Source organism: Musa acuminata, chromosome BXJ3-4 (assembly GCF_036884655.1).
Source record: "Musa acuminata AAA Group cultivar baxijiao chromosome BXJ3-4, Cavendish_Baxijiao_AAA, whole genome shotgun sequence".
Taxonomy (NCBI): Eukaryota; Viridiplantae; Streptophyta; class Magnoliopsida; order Zingiberales; family Musaceae; genus Musa; species Musa acuminata.
The window spans coordinates 48,807,472-48,820,189 of NC_088352.1; the positions used below are offsets into that span (position 1 = coordinate 48,807,472).

The 12,718-nt window shown below is 40.5% G+C and overlaps 3 protein-coding genes across 3 annotated transcripts; 2 read left to right on the forward strand and 1 right to left on the reverse strand.

Annotated features, from left to right (window-relative positions):
- The first annotated feature begins 1,545 nt into the window (after window positions 1-1,545).
- Window positions 1,546-3,915, forward strand: LOC103982183 (CCG-binding protein 1). The gene is made up of 3 exons (XM_009399021.3): window positions 1,546-1,879; window positions 3,220-3,293; window positions 3,383-3,915. Exons 1-3 carry the CDS (start codon window positions 1,645-1,647, stop codon window positions 3,725-3,727), a joined length of 654 nt encoding a protein of 217 aa, XP_009397296.2. The 5' UTR covers window positions 1,546-1,644; the 3' UTR covers window positions 3,728-3,915.
- A 663-nt stretch (window positions 3,916-4,578) lies between these two features.
- LOC103982182 (nuclear pore complex protein NUP58) lies at window positions 4,579-10,665 on the forward strand. Its single transcript, XM_009399020.3, has 6 exons — window positions 4,579-5,095; window positions 5,512-5,626; window positions 8,509-8,970; window positions 9,313-9,850; window positions 10,280-10,317; window positions 10,456-10,665. Exons 1-6 carry the CDS (start codon window positions 4,773-4,775, stop codon window positions 10,492-10,494), a joined length of 1,515 nt encoding a protein of 504 aa, XP_009397295.2. The 5' UTR covers window positions 4,579-4,772; the 3' UTR covers window positions 10,495-10,665.
- Window positions 10,666-11,053: 388 nt separating this feature from the next.
- On the reverse strand, window positions 11,054-12,716 carry LOC135636863 (serine/threonine-protein kinase Aurora-3-like). Its single transcript, XM_065148975.1, has 6 exons — window positions 12,581-12,716; window positions 12,234-12,476; window positions 12,055-12,150; window positions 11,602-11,816; window positions 11,435-11,507; window positions 11,054-11,332 (listed from the first exon to the last, which is right to left on the reverse strand). Exons 1-6 carry the CDS (start codon window positions 12,677-12,679, stop codon window positions 11,231-11,233), a joined length of 828 nt encoding a protein of 275 aa, XP_065005047.1. The 5' UTR covers window positions 12,680-12,716; the 3' UTR covers window positions 11,054-11,230.
- Between the last annotated feature and the right edge of the window lie 2 nt (window positions 12,717-12,718).

Sequence of the window (12,718 nt, forward strand, 5' to 3'; positions counted from 1 at the left end):
ATTACATCGGTCCAGATCGACGTCTTTGACAGAAGGATCGTCTTATGGGGGCATGATAATAGTCAAGATCTTCCGTGATAACAAGCTAAGATCTCCCTAACTTGATGATATATCATAATCTGTGAGGAAAATTCTCCCGGTATAAATATAGAGTATTGTATATTGTTTCAATCAATATAATCTTCTTTTTTCTATTTTATTTTTATGATTCAGATTACTTGATTTTGATCCTTTCAGGCGGCCAAAATAATTTTCAGACCTAACATTATGGTTCATAAGCTGCGAGGTTGTCATCATGGGTCCATGGATTAATGACTACCAACGTTCAGGAGTTCACCTGGTCGAACAACAAAGGCTGCAACATATGAACACGACGACAGCATTTATGTGTCCTCGTGTTCTTCTGTCTACAGTAATAGAGGTCGAGGAAGAAGGATACACCACCAAGGTGATCGGACAACCCAAGAATCTACCGACAGAAAATACTGGCCGAGTAGATCGTAGAAGCCAGCATGTCCTTAATGTCAAAATGAGAGCAGAGATATATTGCAGGACTTAAGATGATAGACTGAACTAAACTTGGAAGAAGAGAGATACCTTTGCGTGTTGGTGTCCATATAGCAGCCATAGCAGGCTTCTGATTACAGAGCTTTAATTGTTTCTGATTCTGCTAGTTTCCATATGTTGCATCGCAGTAAAGATTGTTACCGTCGTAGAGAGGAACTTTCTGCAGCAAGTCTTCCATTACGACGAAAGCTTCCCTCGTTGAAACAAGAAGAAGGAATTCACACGATCTTTAGATCCTGTTAAAGCATATGACTTGAGGTGGCAGGAAGAAGACTCAGGAATGGTCACCATGCTTAGCTCAAGCTCATCCGTCTCAAGAGGCCCAAAACTCTTCTGCAGGCCAACTATTATTGAGTTCGCAGGCTTACTTTTGCTGTATCTTTATCCCAATAAAAAGTATGAAATGGTTGACAAAGACTAGGCAATAAAAAACATCTCCTGCAAAAGAGATCTCCACTCACTGATCATTGTATCTTCAACAGGGCATCTACTTGCACTCCACAAGTCCGCATAGAATCAATCCACAAGTAGGACGACAAATCCAGTCTCCATCTTACGAATTCCGAATGCGATGTCCGATTCTCGCATGTGTGATGCCATGCAAACCCAATTCACGTCATAAGAGAACAGTAGCACTCTGTTGCCGCCCCCGGAGAAGCGGAACTGTGGATTAAGATAAGGTCCGCACGCGGTAACCGTATCCCGCTGTGTCCCGCCCCCCGTTTTCCTCGTCTCGGGCCCCAATTGAATGCGAATCCGACGGCTCAGATTACGGCTTTCTCCTTCGGACCTGATTATAAAAATTCAAATATAGAAAACACACCCATATTTTCTTACCCTAAACCATACCTGTTTACACGTCACCTCATGACATGCTTCATATCTCTGAGGTTCTTTTCTGGGGGTAACTGATGAAGTATCGTTAGTCTATATTTTTAAAGATACTTCCTTTGGTTAACCTTATCCGATCTCCTCTCGCTTTCGGGTTTTGCTTGCGTGAGACTCGGCTTCGCCTAGAAGAGGGGCTGCAGAAGATCGAAACTTGGTGGTGAAAAGAGGAGGAATTGAAAGATTGAGATGCTCGGATCGGTCGCTCTACGATCTCCGCCGCTCCAGATCAGGCCGGGTTACGTGTGGGAAGCCGCCGCGGCCGACCTCTCGTCGTCGAGGCTGGCGGCGAGGTCGATCGTCGTCTGCGACGCGCAGCGGAGCCACGGGTCCATCCCCAAGCTCAAGCCTTTCAGCAGGAGCCGCTTCGAACGCTGGTTAAAGGATCCGCCTTTCTTGCAGCAGATCGAGAACGAGATCTCCGGTATGTGATGGTTCGATCTTTGATTTCTGTGGCTTGTTTCTCTTTGATAATATGGATCATGAACTTGGCTAAGGAAAGATTTTTCTTGGTCGTAAAGTTGATGGTGTGAATTTTGATAGATGGTGTTTAGGCATAGATAGCCCTTTTGCTAGTACTACTTGTCGTGTAAAAGATTGTAGATTATGGGGATTGAGATGAGAGTTCGATAGAAGGTCTGATGTTAACGTACAACGAGCTAAGCTACAGGACAAAGATTTGGTAAATGGTGTCTATTGATCACTGACTCGAGCCAAAAAGATATTGATTAGCTAAGTGACATGGTTGTAGGCCTGGCCTTATATTTGCATCAATTCGTGCCATTGAACTGCATCTGCTTGTATGCATTTTGTTGGTAAAGTCGGAAATTCCAACTTCTTTTTCATGTATAATTAGCTTTATTGTAATATATTATCTTTGAGGAATCCATATGTAGCATAAAATTTAAGTTGTTCTTCACTGATTGTATACCAAAAGCTCAGGAGACGTGCAATAAGAGCGTGTACTGCTGGCTGATTTTTGTCATATAAACCCATATTACTCTCTGATCTTTACCAGAATGGGCCTGTTGATATCCTTTTTCTTCTTCTTGGCACTAGCCACCTTTTCTTCATCTTTTGATTCTGCATGTATTTTTGTGATGTGTTGGCTATATTTGGTTGAGTTCATCCATGTGCTCTATCTCAATATGATTAAAAAAAAAACCCATCTCTCAGAGGTTCTTTACCCTTTCCTCTTCCCATCATTGTACTATTTGGAAGTATCAAAATGGTTGATGGAAATTCCATAATACTTCTATTTTCAAGTATTTACTGGCTTCTCCAGTAAATATGCTTAGCTAAATATGAAATAAAAGTGATATTTATTTGTATGTTTTCTCATACACATCTTCTGAGCATGTCTTCTATTTTAATCAATACCATTTAAAATCATTATCATTCATGCATCATACATTAGATGTGTTTCTAGATTTGCAAATCATCCTATTTTACAATAGTTCTGAGTCTGTCATCTTTGCAAACCATAAGCTGGGGTGCTACATATTCTTTGCTCATGCATTTCATCGATAAATAAAAAAGGAACTACTGATTCAGTCTCATTTAAGCTTTAGGCCTTTGGTAATCATCCATTATATGTATTTCTTTGAAATATATATATTACCTGACATCATCTTTTTACTCAACTTCCGTTTCTATTTCTTCATTCTTTGGTGAAAGTGATGTTTCAGTTTTGTTTGATTTGACTTGGAAGGTGCATCCATCTTTTGGCATACTAATATCTGTCGCTTTTTTTGATTTTTCCAGATTACTGCACAACACTTGAAGGTGATGATTGCTATAGCTGTTGGAGGGCCTATTTTGAGCTGAAGGATCTTGAAGTATGTGTTCTTGGATTAGAATTGCCCATCGTTAGCATGCTACGCTCTGTTACATCTCCTCACTCGTTCCTTTCTTTGGTTTATTGCAGCAACAATGGCCAAAAGAAGATGTGGAGAAGCTGGTGAGACAGGTTGGTGGAATCAAGATGCTGATTGACTGTTTGCATGGCATCACAGCAATGCTAAAGAAGAAAGAAAAAGAAACCAAACCACCGAAACCTGTGACCTCATGCCCTCAAAGAGAGAGATCAGTGACCTCATGCCCTCAAAGAGAGAGACCTTTTCCTGTTCCCGACGGATTGCCTCCGACCGAGGAAGAGCTTGAAGAAGCCGAAAGGGCCAGAATGCCGGATTCTCCTTTTACCAGACTACTCAGAAGCAAAGGGAAGTTCCCTGCTTGGTACACACCACCCCCAGACCATGAGACTGATTGAATTGTTTGTGGTACTGGTAGCTGAACTATAGCATATGTACATATCAGACAAGCTAATGTAGTGGCAAATATGAAGTTGTTGAACATCTTGGAGTGTGGTTTCATCATCATTCCATATGTGTTATGTAGTCGAACAGCTACAGACCTTTGTTTCACTTAACTGGGCATAGATTTGGATTGCATCTGATATATGCAAGTTGTTCAAAATCACTGCAAAAGGTTTCTGTTTGCATCTTTTTCCTGTCTTTATGTTTCATGCAGTAGCTGATGAAGTGACAATAGGTAGGGTTTCTTCACACCTCATGAACTAGAAAGCCTGAATCATTATCATTTAAAGGTATTCGTCTCAATAAACTGCCCTCCTTATCCTGTTTAAATGGATGGAGGAAATGTGAAAATTGATGATGGATCAATTGTTCATGCATCTATCTCATCATGCTTGTTTTTTCAAGCAGTTCTCGACAGCATAAAGCATGCAATTTTGTCTCATCAAGCTTTATCTTGAACCCTACTTAATTGCCAGGTATCAAGTTCTGTACCAATTCGACTCAAAAGACTTATCCACCTTCTCATTTCATGAGCCTAAAGGGCCCATGACATGAGATGAGAGAGAGAGAGAGAGAGAGACAGACTAAATTCTTTTCTGTTTTATAGATCAAGCAAAAAAGAAGCAATTATGACTTGAATTTCTACATATTATTCAAATTACAAATAGGGATTCTTTTTTTTAGTTTTCAGATATATAATTATTTATAAATCATAGAACCAAGAACTCCTATTTTTTAGATTCAGTATATTTACCAATATGCCCCTGACAAAACCCGGATTCGTGCCATCAAAGTGGCGGCGTAGGGTTTTCTTCTTGCGGTTCGGTGAGGCTCGCAAATTCCTAACTCGAAACCCTCCTCGTGGCCAAATCAAACGTCAGGCCCCAAATTGGGATCCTGATAGAGTCGCTATCCCTGTCTCATCACTGCGCGGCGACGCTGCACCGTCGCCGGTAAGCGGTGCCGGCGGCGGAACCATCGGCCCGTGGAAGAGCGCAGATGGCGTTCTCCTTCCATACTCCACCACCCCAACTACAGCAGCCGCAGCCTTCGCCGTTCCAGACCCCGCAACAACCGTCGTCGCTCTTCCAAACGCCTCAACCTCCGCAGCAGAACTCGCTGTTTTCGTCGGTCGGGCAGCAGCAATCGCCGTTCCAGTTGCAGCCGCAGCAGCATATTCAGTTTCAGCAACCACAGCAGGCGGCGGCTGCTGCGCTGCAGCAGCAGTTGTTGCTTTATACGAAGGATAGGGCGCCGGCAGGGTATAATACCAAGTGGGACGATCTGCACCCTGACTCGCAGAAGCTTCTTCTGCAGATCGAGTATGTGTTTTTTGCCTCCTCTTTTTTTGGTTGTCTTTTTTTTTGTTTTTTGTTTGGTTAGGGTTTCGATGAAGGATTTAGTGCGATTCAGCCACAGAAAATGATGTTTTATATTAAGATTTATTGATTTGGTATATGCGTATTTCTACAATGTTGGTTCCTTTTTTGTTATTTTGTTATCCTTTTCCTATCTATATTTACTGAGTCTGAGAGAGAATATCGATGACTATCGTCGATTTCTTTGCCTCCTTCTATGGTATACTAATTCATTTTAGATTATTTTTTCAATCATGTGATATAGTTATAACTGGCTATTCATTTTTGCCTAATGCTAATGGAGGTTCGACGTCTATAGATCGGTTGTTCTTCCATTTTATTTCTTACGAGATACTGACATGTGAAAGGCCATTCTTCAGGGTGCGGATTCTCGAGTACAAGGATGAGAGCCAGAGGTTGGATCAGTGCAGTCGACTCTATGATTCATCAATATCAGGTGACAGTTTTGAGCTCACTGCCAGTAGAATCATTCAGGTTTAGTTCTTCTCTATCCTGTTTTAACATATCTTTGCAGCTCTCAGACATTTTATATTTTAGATGCATCTGTACCCCATTTTTATTCTCCTGCCTTATCTTACTCTTTATATTTATCAGAAAGTGTATTTTCCATTACTTTAATCATTATTCTCTGTCCATCTTTAGCTTGGCCAGTATTAGGTGGGTTGATGTGATACATCTTTGTTGGAAGTGTTATGTATACGCTAGATGTTTCATAAGTATGTTTAGTGATGGTATGACACCATTATTTAGTGATTGCCATGTCAAGGCATGTTGGTGATAAGAAATGACAACAAAGATACATATTGCATTAACTACATTGATTGGAGGCGGCCAATTATTGATGCGCTCTTGTATATTTGATACCAAAAGCAATTTTTTTTTTAACATAACAAGTGAATATAATATCAATTGATCTGTCTGTTTCTTAACCTATTCAGTCTGAACTTTTGCTAAGCAATGTTTGGAAAACCTTCCCAGGATTCATTTTCATTCTCAATTTATTCTTTTGGTTAATGAGGTGAGCGTGGAGACAAAAGAGTTTTTTTTGTCTTATGTCTTCTCATAAAATGACTATTGCTTTTGACCCACTCTATTCTACCAGTCTTACAATTTTTGTTGAAGTACTTAATGAAGCTTCCCTTAATATAGTAGTTTCTTTCTGGATGAGACTTACTAATGGCTCCACAAGTTAAAGTCTAAACCATAGTTTTTTATTTTGAAGTCTAGACCATAGGTTGATATCACGATAAAACAAGGTCTCTTTTGTAGACATACAACCAATTGATGATTAAAATGATTACATATGTTCAGCTGCTTTTCCCTTTTTAAACATCTTATTTGCAAGTACTTTTTGTTCTATATCTTCACTTTTTTTTACAAAGTGAATTTACTGTTCTTATGAGTGATTAATATGATACATCTCCTTTTTGTTGAATTTTGTTTGTTCACAAGAATTAGTATGCTTATTTGTGAAATCTATATCATCTACATGAGTTGATGATGTACACAACTGCTGTTGCATTTTTTGACATCTTATGAAATTGTAATTTACTAAAGCAGTTCAGTAGATCATTCTGGGATTATTTTAAACTATCATTTGTATACTGTAAATGAGGAAAAAAATTGCTTCAAGGACAATCATTCAATACAGCCATTTGCCAAAAGTGAATAAAAATTAAAAAAACTTGATTTCCTTTTGTATGCAAGAGGAAGGGGTAATTTCCAGGCTAGGGATTCATTTGGGTGGTCCATCAGTTCTAAAGCTAAGGAATAGGATTTGATTTCCTAACTTATATAGGGATATAAAGGTTAAATGTGGAGCTTGGCTTTGTGCCCCTGCTTTTTCTTCCTCTCCATATTTTTTCCATGTTTCTCTTTTTCTCCTCTAATATTATTTTTATTTGATAAGGACCTGCCAGTACCAGAAATATACCTTTTTTAACACCGATGCCAAACTGGGTTTAATACGATATTTGTTGCTAATGATACATAATACTTGTCCCACATGCAAACCCATTTGAGTTTTGGTCTTGCAAAGACTCACTTGAACAAGCTCGATACTTAACCAGACTCCAATTTTATTAAATGATTGGTCAGATACTATGGCATTGAATGTCAATTTCAGTCCATATAGTTGTCCAATACTGATTTAATATTTTTGTGTATTGAGGTCAACTTAAAAGGGGTGGTAGCCATTGTTCTCTTTTGTTTCATTTGTTGTTGTTGTTTTTTTTTTTTTTCCTTTTTCCTTTTTTCATGGGTTTTCTATGTTTGTTCAATTTGGGAACTCATGTTGTTGCTTTCGAGATTGATGATGCTGGGGCAAGCATGAAGAGGGAGTGCATGGATCTATTGTTTTACTTTCCTTAGTCTCCATAAGTTATAGTTGAAACCAAGATTTTTAATTTCAAATGATACCGCCTGTATTGGGCAGTATGTACCGGCCCGCACGGACCGCCCACTATCGGGTGGTACCATCGATTGGGGCTATTTTTGCCCTGTTACCATGCGAAATCAGTCGGTAACGGTCGAAATCCCATTACGGGACAGTATGAGTCAAGGGAGAAGGAAGAAGAGGGAGAAGAAAATGGAGAACTTGGAGATCTGTCGTCGCTCTCCCTCGACAATCCCGATCCGTCACCGGACGTTACAGATGAGATGTTGCCTCCTTGTCTGAGGCAATGAGGCCTCGGCGTTGTCGATGACTTCTCCTCATCCGCGCGGGAAGAGGAAGCCTCGGCAGCTTCGCGGGAGAGGAAACGAGGTGACGTCGCCTCGACGACGTTGCCATTTTTTTATTTTTTTAACTTTATTTTATATATATATATATATATATATATATACCAGTTGTCGAGGCGACGTCGCCATTTTTTTATTTTTTAACTTTATTTTATATATATATATATATATACCAGTTGTATACCAGAACGTATTGCTCGATATACTTATACTGTACCGTACCTAGCTAAGCTTGATACTCCGGTACGATACGAAATTGCGAACCTTGGTTAAAACTGTCTTGATGTTGAATATTATAATATATTGTAGTTCCTTTTATGTAGATATGAAATCAAAGATTGGGTTTCTCAATACAAGTATACTGTTTTATTTAGGCACCATTCTGAAATGACCATTGTAAACAAATCTTGCATATGCTAAGCTGATGTTCTTTTGAGGATGAGAAAATTGTATGCAATTTGGAAACCCTACACTTAGGTTCTCGTTTTTCTTGCTTTTCATTACCCTTACCAACCATTATTTCATTATATCGGAACGTTTTACTGTCTCTTTATGCCACTTTGCTTATCCTTTTTGTACATTAAAGGATGTCTAATGATTCTTGATTTGATCTGTAGGAACTTGGGGTAATCAGTACCGCGATGGAAAGAGAAAAAGTTTCAATCCAAGAATTAATGGCCTCTGTGAACAAAATGATGTGGGACACAGAGTTTGCTATTCGGTCATACATGATGCTGAGGCCAAAGTTTCATCGTCAGAATGTTCCAGCTATTACAAATGTTGCATCTGGAAGTCAGAATACAGGATCAGGAATAGCTTCTAACCCAACTAATCAACTAGCTACTGGCTCTGTAGCTCCAGTTTTTGATTTTTACAGTGGGCTTCCGAAAAGACCATCTATTTTTATGGAGCATACAGTTGCTAGATTTGAGAAATATCTCACCGAGTGTTGCCAATGGATTGAAGAAGTAGAACAACTAGTCATGATGGATACTAGCACAATGTCTTCAAGTTCTCTGGAAGCTTTACCGCAAGTCATATCAAATGTCCATGATTTTTTCATTCATGTGGCTGCCAAGGTTAGATGACAAATTTGTTCCTTATAGTGTTCAGGATGCCTCATCATTGTATCAAGGCTTGCATTTTTTAACTTTTATATAGCTTTGTACTACATGTCAGCCATATATGATATTCTTCTATATGACTACAGAGAAGAAAAACTTGTGTAGAATACTAGAATATATCAAGCTCTCATTACAGGATGGTTGATGGTTCATATAATAGAAATGTATAAATATTATTGATTTCAGTATCTATAATTGGATGATTTGTCAGTACAGTACTGGTGGCCACTAGCGTTCTCCTCTTTTGAATTACTTTAATTTTGGTATTAAAGTTGTCAATCATGTCGTGGAATGCAGGTGGAGAACCTTCACCAGTATGTTGAATCTATGAAGACAGCATATCTTGCTGATCAGCATCGACGTGGTGATGGGAATGATCCATTTCTTGAGGCCAACAGAAGAGAAGCAGCTAAACAAGAAGCTGCTGCTAGAAGAGTTCACCCAACATTGCATTTACCAGCAATTTCTGCACAATCAACTACTCAAGTTTCTGGTGCCTTTTCTAGTTCAGCAATACCTGTGTCAAGCACTTTGCAGCCATCTGGAGCCCCTTCAGCCGCATCTTCTGGTGGTGGATTTTCATTGTTTAGCACTCCATCTTCAGCTCCTGCTGCCTCTTCCTCTTCCCTATTTTCAACTCCAACAGCTTCTGCTCCTTCAACCTTGTTTGGTTCTTCCAGCTTTTCACCTCAGTCAACACCATTTGGAACTCCCTCTGCATCTCTGTTTGGTTCCACTCAGACTCCATCAGGGTTTGTAACTAGCACTCCATTTGGATCCACCCCTGCTGCCGGTAGCTCTTCACTGTTCTCCACTCCCACACTGACTGCCACAGGTATGAGTTAAATATCGTCATTGAATATTTATTGTAACCTTATTATTTAAAATATAAGATTCATTGTGCTCAATAAGTGTCTAATAGCAGCCAATTTAAATGGCTATCTTAGTTTGGTTTATTAATTAAGCTTTCTACACAACATTCCATACAGATTTAGCATTCAATTTGTTTCCTGTTTCTTTCAGGAGTCACACTAATATTTCTAAACCATATTATATTAATTTATTCTTGCATATGCCATGGGCAATCTGAAAATTTTAATTTGCCATTTGAGTATGCGATGATCGACTTTAATTTTGTAACCTCGAACTTGTCTTACACCCGGTGCACGTCAAATCAGTGCCTCAATTATTCTACAGTTCAGTTGTAAAATTTTTCATACACTCTTTCTTCTGTGTTTAACATGGCTATTTTTCATACCTTTAGGTGCTGCAATCGGTTCGGGTGCTAGCTTTGGTCCATCTGTGAGTACAATGTTGTCGATCAATAAATCTTGTAGTATTACACGTGTGCTCACTGTAGCAATCGGATGCAATTGTATTTTGTTCCCCGTTTATTTCTTTCTTTAATGTCTTATTTCCATCATCACTGTTTATTTGCAGAAATCATCCAGGCCAAAGACTCGCACCAGCAGGCGTTAGTTGTATGTATGCCATAACTCAAGCTGGTAATCCACAAACCTTTTGCTTAAGGTATTTGTCGTATGCCATAAAACAGGCCGGTGATGTGGAACTCCTTGCAGATGTTTTGGACAAAGAATTTTAATTAGTAAATCAAGTGACTCTTCTAATGCATAATCAATCATTTTAGTCGGTGTACATTGTTATTTAGGTTGGAATGTGTATAATTGAAGCTTCGGTGGTGTTAGCTGTCTTCGTATCCTGTGACTGAGGAAGAATGTTGAGTAGTATTCTTATAAAAGTGTTAAGACAATCAGATTAATTGGCTGAGGTTTGGCATTAAGACAATTAGATTGCAAGGAATTAGTCCGCATCACATTTGAGCGGAGAACAGGAAAGCACAATGTGAGAAGTGCCAAAGCAGCTGTTTGTTTGTCGGTGATACATACACATCCAGCTGCATAATCCTGAAAGAGTGTTGAGATACATACTTTTTGACCAACCGATTATTAAGATTTATTTGCTGGGTGATATGGTGGATCACATCTTCTGGTTCAGAAACAGAGATGTAAGCACTTACTTCATCCAAACAGATGTAAGCATATGGATCATATCTATCTTCTGGTTCACAGATGTCAATTACATCAATCCAAAACATGATACGTAAAGTATCCTTGAAGGCCATCTGTCTGCTGACTGAATTCTACGATTGTTGATATATATGTATCCGTGCCCTTTGGAATACGACCACCTCACCTCAATCGCAGCAACTGCCAGATGGATCTGCATGCGTGACGATCCAAGGGTGCTTCAGGATCTTTTGAAGAGACAGCCTCTTGGATGAATCCTTCACCAGAAGCTACAACAAAATCCAAACCAAGTAAAGACGACGTCAGAAACCCAAAACCATACTTTTTTTCTTGCCCAAAGAAATCCGGAAAGCCCGACCAACACAGCTTACTTTGCAGATAAGATCCTTGGCTTCAACAGAAACAGCAGGACTGGAAGGAAACTTCAAGTCAACTTTCATTATCCTGGTTCAAAGATTCTACTCACTGTAATAATGTTCATCAGAGAGCAGAGACCGACCAACACACAAGCACGAGGAAGAGTTACCGACACCCCTACCTCCTGAATGTACCGTACTCGTCTTCGGCTTCAAACGGTGGGACCCCATACAGGAACTCATAGCAGAGAATGCCCAGAGTCCAATTGTCAACCGCATGGTCATGTTCCTTCTTCTCTACCATTTCTGGGGCAAGATAGTCGATGGTACCACACATGGTGTGCCTCTTTGCATTCGACTGCACCGCCCACCCAAAATCTGCAATTTTTAGTCGACCCTGCCAATTTTCATGACACAGCTATTGAGATCGATCTATCCATCGATCTTCTCTGTTTTCACTATCCCCATCAAAACAGAGTTCATAAGATGGAACCTATACCAAATCATCACCCTGACCACTCGATCGATAGTGTTAGGCAAGAACAACTTTTGACCGGTTAAAACAAGCAGGAAGATGAAGAAGGACAAAAGACCAGATGCAATACGCCCAATTAGAGGAGGAGAAGTGCTCACACCTCAATATCCAGCAACAGGTTCTCCGGCTTGATGTCCCTGTGGATCACATGCTTCTCGTGGCAATACGCCAGCGCTCCCGCAAGGCTCGATACATACTACCAATCCGCAAAACCCTACTGTTATCCATGAATTCGAAACCCCACCTTTAATTGTTTCCCGCAATCAGAACATCACTCACCGTGGCGGCCCGCTTCTCGGAGAAGTGGTGGAGGCTCTTGAGGAGCTTGTAGAGCTCGCCCCGCGCCGCATACTCCAAGACCAAGAAGACGCGGGTCTCGTCGTGGAACCAGGCGAAGAGGCGGAGGACGTTCGGGTGGTTCAAGCCGTGCTGGATCTCGATCTCCCGCCGGAGATGGGCGTGGGATCGGTACTTCTCCAGCTTCGCCTTGAAGATCACCTTCAGTGCCACGACGTATCCACTCTGACCACCGATTTCGACGCCAAGAAAAGCATCAGGGAGAGAAAGAAGGGATCTTTCGCAAGGAACGGGAGGATTAGAGGGTGGTGGCCAGGATCAAATCGAACCTGTTTCTCTCTCGCGAGGTAGACTTTGCCGAACTTTCCTTCGCCGATGAATTTCCCGATTTCGAAATCGGAGATGCTCCATTCTTCCTTGGCCGCCATCGGAGGACGCGATCGATGGGTTTGCGGATGAGCGCAGCG